Here is a 12588-nt window from a genome sequence, read left to right as displayed (position 1 = left end):
AAAAAGTTAAGGAAAAATAGACCATTTAAAAGCAGAGGAAACACATCTTTTCCTCTCACCCCACCCCCACTCCACCCCACCCCAGTCTCAGAAGCAAATGTCGAAGATGGTGAGGCTGTGACACCAGCATTTAGTGAGGATCTGAGTATCAGAATTAGTGCTCAGTCCATGATGTCACTTCTCCACCAAGAACTCAGGACAAAAAATTGCCCCAAGGAAAGAAGAAAAGGGTAGATTTTGTTATCAGCAAAAACTTTAGCTCAAATCCATTCCTTGCACCTCAAACAGATTGGCTACTGACTAATCTTGTGCTTACCATCATAGCTTGCAAAAATATCATTGCACAAGATAAGCACAGTTTCTTACATGTACACTTGTAAGGTATGTTGATCTTTATGTGTAACTTCTTTTGGAAACTGATTATAGTTACCTATATGACATAAGAATTACCCTTGAGAAATGTCAACATACTAGCTTATCTGCAGGTTAAAATATCTGTCCCCTCACGTACTATAACAGTGTTTATAAAAGTCCCTTCCTAATATGCTGTGTGTTAGATCATGGGCACACAAACTGATATACCTGGATTTCTCAGTTCCACCAAAAGGCTTCACTGAAACTGACTTCTATTTGCCATGCAAATGTACTCCCTTCGAAATCAACATAAAACCGGATATCCGGGGGAGAGTTGGGAGTGGGGGAAAAACAAATATAAATACCAGCTCCAACTGAGACAGAGGTTGTAAAAATTAATGAGAATAATTGTTGTGAATTCTTGCTTTTGAAAAAAAATTTTGAAAACCCTCACGAGGGCTAAAAATCTTAATTATGTCTCTCTATTAAGGGTTCATTTCCTGGTCCCAACCAGAAAGCTCATACCTCATAAATATAGACTCCTTACACAATGATTTAAGCAGGAGGAAAATGCCTTTTAATGGCGAAGTTAGGTTAATATCTGGGGATAGACATTGCTTGCATACACAGCCATTGTTGCAAGAACAGGGAAATGAAATGCCCACGTGACCTTTTTTTAACACCTAAATATTTCTAGGGATTGCTCTGGGAGCTGCTGACAACTGCAGTGAAAACTTTACAAAAACGTGTTTCACAGAATGAATGTCACTGGGGAAGATTTGAGTTTTTAAATATCTTTTTCAAGCTGTCAACCATCTGGGGAAATAAGTCCCAAATCCAGCCTGAGATCACAGCTGGGCTGAGGAAATGTGTCTCGTCATTAGAGGCCCTGTGGTATATGGGTATGTGATTGCAGCCTAAGAACTCAGCCCTGCTGCATACCTACCTCCACCTGGTACCTACATCCAAGCACAGAAAGATCATTCTGAAGGCACTGGGCTCTTTGACCATAAAAATGGTGGCCCTTATTTTTCCAAATTGTCTTGGCAAGTTAATCACATGCATTGCTTTTCTTTCTCTGCTCATTTATCCAAGGCAAAATGCTAGACAAATAGTCTTCGAATTGATGACATGATCAGGGAATGCGCCAACTAAACCACAAAGACTAACATTTGCAGTTGTTTTTCAACCACAGGAATAAGAACTTATTTAAAATCCCAGTCCTTCAGATTCTGTAAACTAGCCAGGAAGTTAGAATGAGTAAGCAAAGAGTTTTCAGAAGTCTGTGTTTGGGATGGAGTCGCCCTGTTAATGAACTGATCCGTTAAGTAGTCAATCGATGGTCTTATCCATCATTACTAATGCTCCGTGCTAGCTCTCTGCCAGGTCTCGCATGACACGCTTGCCAGGAATTATCTCACTGAATTTTCACAACAACCCTATGAGGTGAGTTCTCTTATTATCCCCATTTTACAGACGGGGGAATGGAGTTAAGTCATTTGCCCAAAGTCAAATAGATTTGAACCCAAGCAGTCTGCCTCCACCGTCCTCCACCTTAACCCTATGGGATGGTAAGCTCAGCTGGCTTCCACCCATGAAGTCAGAAGTCTCAACACCCGGTCCAGGTGAGACAATAAAGTAGCAAGACTGAGTCCACAAATCACATGCAACCCTGGCCCGCTTATTTAAATCACACATCATATATCCATGTGGGAAATGTTTGCAGGGGCCCGCACTTGACTGGGAAAGAGCAGTTTTGGATTTGCTCCTGAAAAGAAAATAGATGCCTTTGGTGCTCTAAAGTAAGAAGTAGGGGAGGGCCACAGAAAGTTGTCCCCCCTGAAATTCCAATCCCAGATGTCAAGGAATCTGTCACACTGGCTAAACAGAACTTTATGCACAGGTGACTCAACCAATAAAGAAAATACAAAAGCAATTCTTGTGTGTGAACCCTTAGTATGGCCATCAAATACACGTATGTTCAAATGCATATTTGGAGACGCACATTCTTAGACCTGTGAGCATTCAGACACACAATTCCCTAGATTGTGCTAAAAAAAAAAAAAAAATCACACATACACACCCCGTTGGGCAGGCAGTCATTCATGCACATCAATCACTCAATATGTGCATTGGGGAAGAAATTTTTTAAATAGAAATGTAAAGGGTGTTGGGCATATTCACAAATGGTTTCAGTGACTGTTTCACAGGGGTGTGTGTGTGTGTGTGTGTGTGTATGTACACGTGAAACTTACCAAATTGTCTATTTCAAAGGTGACTGTTTATTGGATGACAATTTTCCTTCAATAAGGCTATCAACAGAGAGAAGGAAAGAGAGAGTTTTCCCACATCTATCCACACCCGATGAATCTGAAGACCATAACTACACAGAATTTAGGGTGTTTCTTTCAAAGGACCTGAACACTCAGATGGTTTTTTAAGCAGGTCACTTTTATATGTGCACCCTTCCTGTCCTCCTACATGAACCTGGGCTTTCTTGGGGTAGAGCAGGGAAATATCTGATATATTTTTGGACTCCTGTCAGGTCTGGGAGCCTGTAAGTATATACATATATAGGAAAAATTGAGCTTCCATATTGCTATTTATTCTTTTTTTTTTTTTTTTTCTTCCTGTGACCGTCACCGCAAAGCTAAACAGGCTTATAGCAACCATTGAGGGAAACACGTTTCAAAGAGTCAGACTCAAATTGGCCTGAAATAGTTTTGTACCTTTCAGGGCATTCAACCCTCAGGTTTGCTCTCGTTAGTTCAACAAATGTGGGGATGCTCAGAAAAATCCTCCTTCCCCTTTAAAAAGGAATGGTGTTTTGAGGGGAATGAGTTTTCTTTCTGAGGGCAGGAAGCTCTCTTGACCTGGGTTCCCAGACAGACCTTGTGGCCTGGAAGGAACCATCTATCACAGCTTGGCCTGGTCACAGACAATCTGGATTTAGAGATTACCCACAGCATTTTGGAACAGTCCCGGCCTCAGTTGGGACATTCTCTGCCAAGCCAGCCTGCACTGGAATGACCTTGGAGGGGTGATAGGAGGATCTGGGATGCTCAGCCTGCCTCTCACCCTTCTCTGCCCCCCCCCCCACTCCTGCAGTCCCCCTTCCACCCCAGCCTTGCTGGTGGGGACAAGAGCTGCGAAGGGGGAGGTGTGCACCATCGCCACATCCATCTAGGTGATCTACCCTCACAGATCCCATATGAATCCCCTCCCACCTTGCCCTCCCACAGCCTTCTAAGCCCAAATCACTGCTTAATACTCCTAACAGTGTACAACCCCAGGAGGGCAAGGGCCCCTCCCCCAGCACCTATTTCTTGCCTCTCCAGATTCCAGATCTTTTCATAACAAGGCTTAGGAAACATTAAATCCCTCCTGCCCCCCGCAATAAAATGAATCCACATGCACTCGGGTATCTAAGGAACAGAGGTAAATCCTGACAAGTCAAAACAACCTTTCTCTTGAGGAAAAAGAGAAGATACTCCCCCTGCCCTCCAACCTGCTGTTATAGGCAGCCTGCTCCAAAGTCATTGCTAAGCTTCGAAATGCCAAAACCAGCGCCTGGATTTTGAACCTCGTGGGATCTGACTTTCACATAACCCACCTGGCAGTATCCCACCCCTACATCAAACTGCAGCCACCTTCTCCCAAGCAATGCATGGGCTGAATGCATGGTGTGCCTCCCCTGACCAAGCTGTCGTTCTGCAAGCTCTTGTCTAAGTCCTGGGAGCGTTATTCCAAGCTGCTGGCACCACGGGTTGTTCTGCCGTCACTTTAACAAGGCAAACCTTTCTCATGAATGTGGTCTGGAGTCAGCGATTACTGAAACAATTAGGGAAGCATCAGGAAAGTCCGGTCCTAAGGATCCTGGCAACTTTGCTACCTGCCCTGTTGCCAGTTGAGATGCATCTAAAAGGCAGAGTGAGTGCAGCAGCTCATGCCTGTAATCCCAACACTTTGGGAGACCAATGTAGGAGGAATGCTTGAGGCCAGGAGTTCAAGGCCAGTCCTGGCAACATAGCAAGACACTATTTCTATAAAAAAGAAAAGTTAAAAATTAGCCAGGCATAATGATGGTGTGTGCCCACAGTCGCACCTACTCCGGAGGCTGAGGCAGGAGGATCATTTGAGCCTGGGAGGTCAAGGGTGCAATGAGCCATGACTGTGCCACTGTACTCCAGCCTAAGTGACAGAGTGAGACCCTCTCTCAGATGGAAAAAAAAAAAACAAAAAAAAAAACATCAAAAAGGCGGAGAGGAGAAAACTGATCCCAGCAGAAAAGGTCACCCCAGAAATGAAACGGTAGCACCAGAGCCATGCAATAAGCAACCTTTCTTCCAACTAGGCATTTCATAAAGTCAATGGGATGCCTTCCTGTGCCATTTGAGTGTATGGCCCATATCGTTTGACAGGTTTGTTTCTAACTGGTGTGGGTGCATATGTGTGGTTGTGACCGTTATGCCAAGCCCTTGGACATAGTACAAACAGCTGAAACTCTTAGGCTGCAGCTTTGTCCCCACCCCAGCACCCTGGGGTCACAGTTGGTGACAGCTGCCATTCAGAGGAGCAAAGTTCCAGCAGGAAACCCTTGCAGATTCCTGCAAAAGAAAGAACAGACGGCCCCAGGCACTGGTTCCTGGGCTTCAGGCTTACCTTGTGGTTCTGGTAGGAAGTCACTGCTATAAACGCCGTCTCAGGAAAGACATGGGTGCAGAATGCTGTATTTTTTGAGCCAAATCCATTATTTTCGTCCGCTTTCACGATGTGTAATCTGGGCTGGTATTTGTGCATGGAATTTAAAATAATCTAAAAATAATAAAGAAAATGAGATTGTAAGAAAATCAAAACTCCCTTTGTCTCCAGATAAAAACCCTGCTCCCTGTCCTCTAAATTCGCATTGTTATACCAGCTTTCGAAAAATAGGTGTTTTTCTGCTGTTTTGAAAAAGGGCCAAGGATTTCATTATAAAGAAACATTTCAAAAATAACAATTTCCAACCGAAAAAGCCAGGATAATATTCCAGGAATCTACCCAAGGCACACAGAGCAGTAAATCAGAATTCGTAATAAAGTTTGCTTAATAAATTAACTCCCTGCGTAGGGCACTTCCCACCCCTAAAGGGAGCCGAGCAAGTCTGGATCGAGGAATCCCAGTCTGGAGGGAAGCCTGATCAACACTTTTTGATTGACAGGTGGTGTGGGGGCAAGGGGACAAACAAATAAACAATCATACAAATAATCCCCACTCCCAAATCTCTGAGGGATGCAAGAGAAGAGACCAAGTGTTTGAAAAACTGGAATTTAACAACAAAAAAAAGTCACCAGTTCGCTGCACAGCCTTTTTTCTGAGGCTTGGGGTGGGTGATTAGACCTCAAATGTGGGGCCTTTGTTTGGAAAACAAGCAAATGAGAGTCAATGAAAAGAGAATATATTCTGGGGGGGCGCAGGTGATCTGGCCTCCAAGGACGTCGGGTCATAAGGTGTGGGGAAGAGGCACCCCTCACGCCCCTCAAAGAAGGGGCTGATTGCCTTGGAAACTCCCTTTCTCCAACCTGATCACATTTCAGAATCCATCACCAGAATTATCTGCATACTTGGCCTCAGACAGAACGGCTACATCTGCTTTGTCGGGAATATTCTTTTTACTTCCTTCCTATCTTCCCCATGTTTAGGGGTGCTCCCAGGGACAAGAGGGGTCTTAACTGCTGTGGTCATGCTGCCATTTTTACAACCCCCATTATCATTAGGAAGAGGAGGAGGAGGAGGAGGAGGAGGAGGGGGAGGACTTCCAGGCTGTGCGTTCTTGCTGGAGCCAGGGCTGGTCACAGATCAGCATCCTTACCAATAAAACTGGGTTTGTTGTTCTGATGACGCCTGGGTTTTGATGCTCCCGGGAGGCTGTTAACGCTAATGTTTACCAAAACGTTCTCATACATCGCCACCGACCGCGCGGATCATCGCGTTTAACAGCCTGAAAATCTGGCCTGCTTTTTCCCCGGGAGCTGCGGAGGTTGTCTCAGTGACTTTGATTATTTGCATTGATGACCCTGGGGCAGGATTCTTGGACCAACCCGGGAGCCCGGCCCCAGAGGGTAGAGGTAGCTGGGGGAGGGGAGCTGCGGCCTGGCGGGGGAGGGACGAGGAGCTCGCGGGCCCTGCGGTGCCGGACTCCGGGCCGCGCGGCTCTAATCTCCGGCCGCCATGGCCCAGCCGCCTCCCCGGCCGATAGCGACGCCGACCGGGGCGGCATGGCGACAGAGAGACGCAGCAGGGCCCCGCTAGCCGCCACAGTCCCGGGCCGGCGCGGCCATCGGCCCGGCTTAGCCAAATTGCTTTGACGGCTGGGGACAGTGTGGAGACATCAGCGCGAGGGCGATCTAATGGCTCCTAATTTCATTAGGGCAGCTCTGAACGGAAGTCGGGAGTTCAGGGTGGAAATGCCTGGCTTCTGGGCAGTTCTGAGCAGTGCCGAGCCCCTCTCCCCAACTGGGAAGGTCCTGACGCTGGCAGGGATGCCAGGAATTTGGTGGTGGGGTTTGTGCACCTTCCGCAGGCATCTGCCCCAGAGAGACTCCAATGCACTCCAGAGGGGCAGAGAAAAAGCTAGGAGCTGAAACGGGAACCTCTCACTTTCCAGCGTCAAGGACCACGCAGGACCCCATCCAAGGGTCCCACTCTCCAGAAGGAGCCAGCCCAGAGATGCATGTGGGACCTTTAGAAACAGCCCCGGTTTTCCTTGGTGCTGGTAAAGTACTTGTTGGGTACTGGCAGATACATAGCCAGGACGGGTCAGCTAACGCCCACGCAAGCTGAATGCACAGAGCACCTCCTGGGAAGCCCAGCAAAAAGGACTCGTGGGCCAAACACCCGGGTTTAACAGAAAGGCTCTGCATTTGCCTGGGAATGCCCGGCCCTCCCAGCAGACTACATAGAAACCGAACGGTTCTTTCTCCCCTCCAGCAAGCCACCCAATCTCCTCCCCACCCACATGCTAAGAGCTGCATTCATCCATCAATGGGGGTCCCTGGGATCCTTTTCCCACCCCAGATCCTGGGGGCTTCAGAACTTCAGCCCCAAGGCCTCGAAGGAGCAGATTTCTTATTTGGACCTTCATAAACCATCCTCCCCTCCTTGGCCAAATTCATTCCCGCCCAGCCCCCTCCTTTCCCTGAAACTGGCAACCGTGGGCCTGTTGCTTCTCTTTGAAGCTACAACCTTCCAGGACAGAGAACCCCTCTTGCAAGTAGAGAAATCTAGTCTCAAATCTCTGCTCCCAAGTACAAGCTGCAGGACCTTGTCAAGTCATTCCCAGTCCCCTGGACTCTCCACTGCAAAAGCTACGCCTCTCGGTCCTCCCCCTAGGCTGCCCTGAGGATCAAATGCCCTAAGATGAATGAACCCACTTGTATTGCAGAATCATCCAGCTAAGGGTTCTAAAGGTGAATTCAGAATCTGTGTTCTGTTCAATGATTATCTCCTACGATGAGATTTGGGGACATTTTTTCAACAATCAGTGTTCTGTGTTTTGTTTTTCTTTGGGGAAGAGAAGTGATGCCTATATTAAGAATCCACTAAAGCCTACACTTTCTTTTGGGTGGTGGGCAGGCTGCACATTCAATAATACCCTGCGTTCAGTTTCAGGAAATTCACCAGACCTTTCTCTTGGGTCCGATCCAGACTCCAAGTTTAGGACCGCGGTTCGCCTGCTCTGGGCACAGTGTGGAAAGGGAGAAAGCTGGATGTTGAAAAGAAAAACAGATCTCCCCAGGAGGATCAAGCTAAAAAGTGGCACTGGCACCATAGTTTGCCTCTTATGAGTTCATTTTCACATCTGTAAAAGACGGGGCAGGTGAGCTGGGCTCTCCCTCTACCCCTGGAACATCCCAATAATAGGGCAGGATTGGGAAGTGGGGAGGGAATGGATACGGCTTTCACTGTGGTCCAGCCTCTGTGCAGTCTATACTAGGTACCCACTGGGCTAGAGGATTCATGTTTTCTGCAAGACTGAAACACAGCCCTCCAATCCTAACCACAGGTCGAATTCACAGACTCTCCAGGCCTGGAATGAGCAGCTTCAGTTATTCCTCCATCCCTAGGCAAAGGCAGAGGGGTCGGAGTGCTAGCAGCAAAGATGCAGCCCCAGCCCAGGTGAACCGGCAGGCCATATCTCCAGCCACCAAGGAACCATAGACACAGAGAGCTGGGGAGCGTGGATCACAGGAAGGACTGCAAAGGGGCAGATATCTGCATAGGAGAGAAGTGGAGACAGAGAATGAAGTCCTAGGAAGAAAAAGAAAGCAAAGGGAAAGCCAAATGAGGTGAAAAAGAAATAAGAGAAAGGAATGAGCGAAGAAATAAGATGGAGGGGAAAAAAAGGAAGCAAAAGGAAGTCCAGATCAAGGAGGCAGAGGTGGAATGCCCAAAGTGGGGGAAAACGGAGCAAAGAAAAGGAGAAGTGTGGGCATGCAGAGCCAGGAAGAGAGAGCAAGCCAGTGAGAAGAAGGGAGAGAGGACAGGAGGGAGAGACGGCGGCGTGGAATACAGGGCACGGTACTCACATGCCCAAATGGGTCCAGGTGGTTGTTGGTAAGCTTGAGTTTCTGGAAGGAGACGAGCTGCCTCATCCAATGAGCCCCAGTGGCGGGCGAGTCCGGGTGCACGTAGAGGCGGCCGGGCATGGCGGGCTCAGCTTTGCCTGTCACAGACCTAGACCAAGGAGAGGTATGACCAGAGGCCTGGCTCAGAGTCTGGAGGTAATGAACTTCACTGGAGCATGCTTCAGGTCACGCACCAGGTGAGGGTTGCTGAGTAGTAGCTAGACATAAGCTGAAGGCTCTCCCATCTCCCTTAGGTATCTGCAATCCCAGATGCCCCAGCCTACTTGGTGCCTGGGTCCAGGGCGGCCCCTGCCCCAGCTCTTTCTTCTTATAGCCTCTTGCATCCCATAAACAAGGGGCAGGTTCTGGAGGTCTGGACGTGCAAAAAGCCTTGAAAACTCCTTGAGGGCTTTCAACCAGGACTTCACTGTCAGGCCTCTGCACTGCTGACAGCCATGGGCACAATCTACCCAAGAAATGGGCCTCTCCTCTCTTAACCGTTTAACTCCAATACCACGAGCCGATTTTGCAATTTCATAAAAATGCATGTTCAAAGTAGGTAACTCATAAAAAATAACTGTAAATGGTTTTATGCCCCAGAAATACCTCCAAGCGCTTGGTAACAATGCCCTTTGTAAAACTCCACAACCTTGTGGGTACAGCGATAGACACAGGCACCTCGTTTCCTCTTAGCTTCCGTTTTCTCATCTGGAAAACGGGAGCTACTGGTTGCACTTTCTTCGCCTGAGAATGATTATTAAAAAGCAAATGGATAGGCACACAGGAGCCTTTAGCGCACAGTGGGAACTCAAAACAAAACAAAACAAAACAATGTTCACTGATTCAAATTCTCGGGAGAAGGTTCCACTTTCCTCCCTCCCCACTCCACCTGCCACCCCAGTGCCTACCATTTATTATCTGCGAACTTGTATCTGTGATCGTCGGCAGGTACAATGTCCATGAGAAGAATGTACTTCGTTTTGGGATTAAGGCCGGTCACCTTCACTTTGTAACTGGGAAACATCCGCCTAAGAGAGAGGGAAGGGGGTGGGGGGCGGGAATTAATGCCAAAATTTTGAAGACAGCCTCCATCCATTTTAAGGGAAGAAGGGATTCCTGGAGAAACGTGGAAGCGGAAACTGGCCCCGTTCCGCTCTCATCATGATCCAGCCCGGGTTTCCCTTGAAGTTACAAGGAGGAGGAAACAGCAGGCGGGCAACTGTAGGTATTTTTACCGAAAACGGAATCCCCGGACACCGGCGCTTCAAGAGAACTGGTTTTAAAGATGCTTCAAAGTCACCTCCATTTGAACTCTTGCTAACTTTCCTTTTTAGAACCAGACCCCTACCATGAATATTTGGGGGAGAAGAGGCTTATTAGGTCAAAGGTAGGAGCCGATCCTAGAGAATCAGTCTAGCCGGGTGCTTCCGCCGATCCTCGCGGCACCCAGGGATCACGTGTACGCCAAGGTGTGTCCGCCCCAGAGCCGCACACGCGTGGGTGCGCACAGCCTTCCCGGCCTGGCTTCAGTCCTCTGCCCCGGGAGGACGGGGGAGGCTGCGGTTCCCAGGATAACTCGGTGGGTGACCTCTGACGCGGGTCTCTAGCAAGAGCTTATTCCTGAGTGCCGCACAACTTCTCCAAGGCGCCTGGCACTCTTCCTTGGAGAGTCGAAATTCCTTGGCCCTCAGCGAAGAAATTCCAAACTCTCCCAGATTTGGTTTCAGAAAGAGCTGAGGCCTGAGCTAGGATGGAGTCGTTAGCGAGCGGATGGCCCGGAACTGTGCCTTCTCTGCTACCTTTCTGGGCCCTAGCGTACTCCGATTTCCCCTCCACCTTCTGAGGAGCACGCCCCAGGAAGCAAAGATTCTCAAGGCTGGTGTCTGGGGGAAAAGACAGGTTTGGCCTATGTCGGCTCACTCTGAGAAGGCGGGAAGGGTTGAATGGAGGCCTCTCCCTCCGAGCCCAGGAGCCGAAGCCTCGCGGTGTTTATCAGCCTGAGCAAGTGCGCCCGGAGCCAGAGGCGCAGAAGACTTCGCAGGCCTTTTATAGTTAAATCCTCTCGGCTGATGCTGGGGGGGAAAGGGGGGCTCGGCCGTGTCTTTCCTTCCTGGGGGAATAGGAAGAGGACTGCAGTTCGTTGATATAAACAGAACGCGCCTCCTAGTTCACTCAGGCCTTGGGCCGAGCGGGGAGCAGACTTTGTTTAATTTTAAATAATAATAAATGTCACTGTTGTCAGTTTATTGAGGGAGGCTTCGGCTGGAGAACGGGGGCGTCTGGAGAGGCGGCTCCACCCTCCCCCTTCACACACTCGGTGGCTTAGGCCTACCGGCCGCCTGCTCCAAACGCCTGCTCGGGGCATCCTCTAGCTTTTTGCCTTGCAGGACGCAGAAGACCCGTCCAGCACGGGTAGGGATGTGGCCAGGACGTCCCCAGGCCTGGGCGCGCGCATGCATACAGACACACACACACTCACAAACCCTCACACACTCATACTGACACACAGAGCTGCACCACCCTCCCTTCTCCTCCCCCAGAAGGCTAGCGTTTCTAGCTAAAACTCTGCGAGCTTTCAAGGGGAACTCCGGGGCGAGCGTCTTGGCGAAGCTGCCGTGTTTATCCGTGTCTGTATATAGAGCCCGGCCGAGCCCCGGTTCAGTTTCAAAGACTTCGCCTGCTTTCTATAAACAATGAAAGAGGTAGCGAATACATTCAGCAATTCGGAGTTTGGCAATCGGGTGGGACCCTGGAGCCACTCCAAGGTCAGGGAGGGTGGGGATGAGGGTAGGAGGAAAGAATAAAGTCCAAGACCCCTGAAACCCAAAGACCTTCTAGATTCTGTCTTCTCTGGGTCTCTGTTTTCTGTTTTTGCCCTTCCCTCTTCCTCCTCTCTCTTTCCCTCATTATGAAACCAGATAGCACGGCCTCCCAAGCTCTTTATTCTTTTCATAAGTGAGGTGGGCTGAGAAATGCCGGGTTTAGAAATGCCGGGTTTTGGGACTCGAACTTTTGGAGTATTTCCTCCATAGTAGGAGAGATCATGGAAGAATCTCCCTGTGCCCCTTTAACCAGAACCTTCCTCCCCACCCCACTCTCTCTCTCTCTCTCTCTGTCTCCCTCCCTCCCTCCTCTACTCTATTTTCTTCTTTTAAGTGTCGACTCTCCTTCCCCCACCCCTTTAGTATCCCTTCTCTTCCAAGCCACCTTTCCTTCCTCACCTCTCCGACAATTTCTTTTCTTCCCTCTACACGACTAGCCAGCTCACCTTCCAGCCTTGGTTATGATCATTTCCGTGCCCACTTCGTGGAATTTCAGCCACAGTTCTCTTTCATGGAGGAACACTTTGATTCCCTCCATGCCCTGCAGGAAGGAGAAAAAAAAGTCATGCTGACAAGCCCTGGCAGTAGTGGGCATTCCTTCCCCAAACTCCCCCAAAACACAGAGACTGCTCCTCCTTTCTACTGGAGCCTGTAGTCTCACAGGGTAAAAAGTGGCTTCAGCCCACTGCAGAATTATCTGGAGCATGCAACAGCCTCTGCTCAGGGATCCCTCTGTAGGCTCAGTCCCAGATGTTTGCAAAAACCTCTTGAAGCCACAGTGCTGTGCTGTCTCTTTCTAATGCCAC

The 12588-nt window shown here is 49.1% G+C and overlaps 1 protein-coding gene across 2 annotated transcripts in view; it reads right to left on the bottom strand.

Annotated features, from left to right (window-relative positions):
• TBX5 (T-box transcription factor 5) overlaps positions 1-12588 on the bottom strand; it is a 54610-nt gene that overhangs the window by 35527 nt on the left and 6495 nt on the right. For both annotated transcript variants that reach the window (XM_003932215.4, XM_010342837.3), the window contains exons 3-6: positions 12229-12323; positions 9869-9988; positions 8922-9069; positions 5017-5169 (exon numbers count right to left, since the gene is read on the bottom strand). In XM_003932215.4, the coding sequence (XP_003932264.1) occupies positions 5017-5169; positions 8922-9069; positions 9869-9988; positions 12229-12323 (516 nt within the window). The remainder of the gene's footprint in view (positions 1-5016; positions 5170-8921; positions 9070-9868; positions 9989-12228; positions 12324-12588) is intronic.

Source organism: Saimiri boliviensis, chromosome 7 (assembly GCF_048565385.1).
Source record: "Saimiri boliviensis isolate mSaiBol1 chromosome 7, mSaiBol1.pri, whole genome shotgun sequence".
Classification (NCBI taxonomy): Eukaryota; Metazoa; Chordata; class Mammalia; order Primates; family Cebidae; genus Saimiri; species Saimiri boliviensis.
This window is presented reverse-complemented; position numbering and strand designations above follow the sequence as displayed.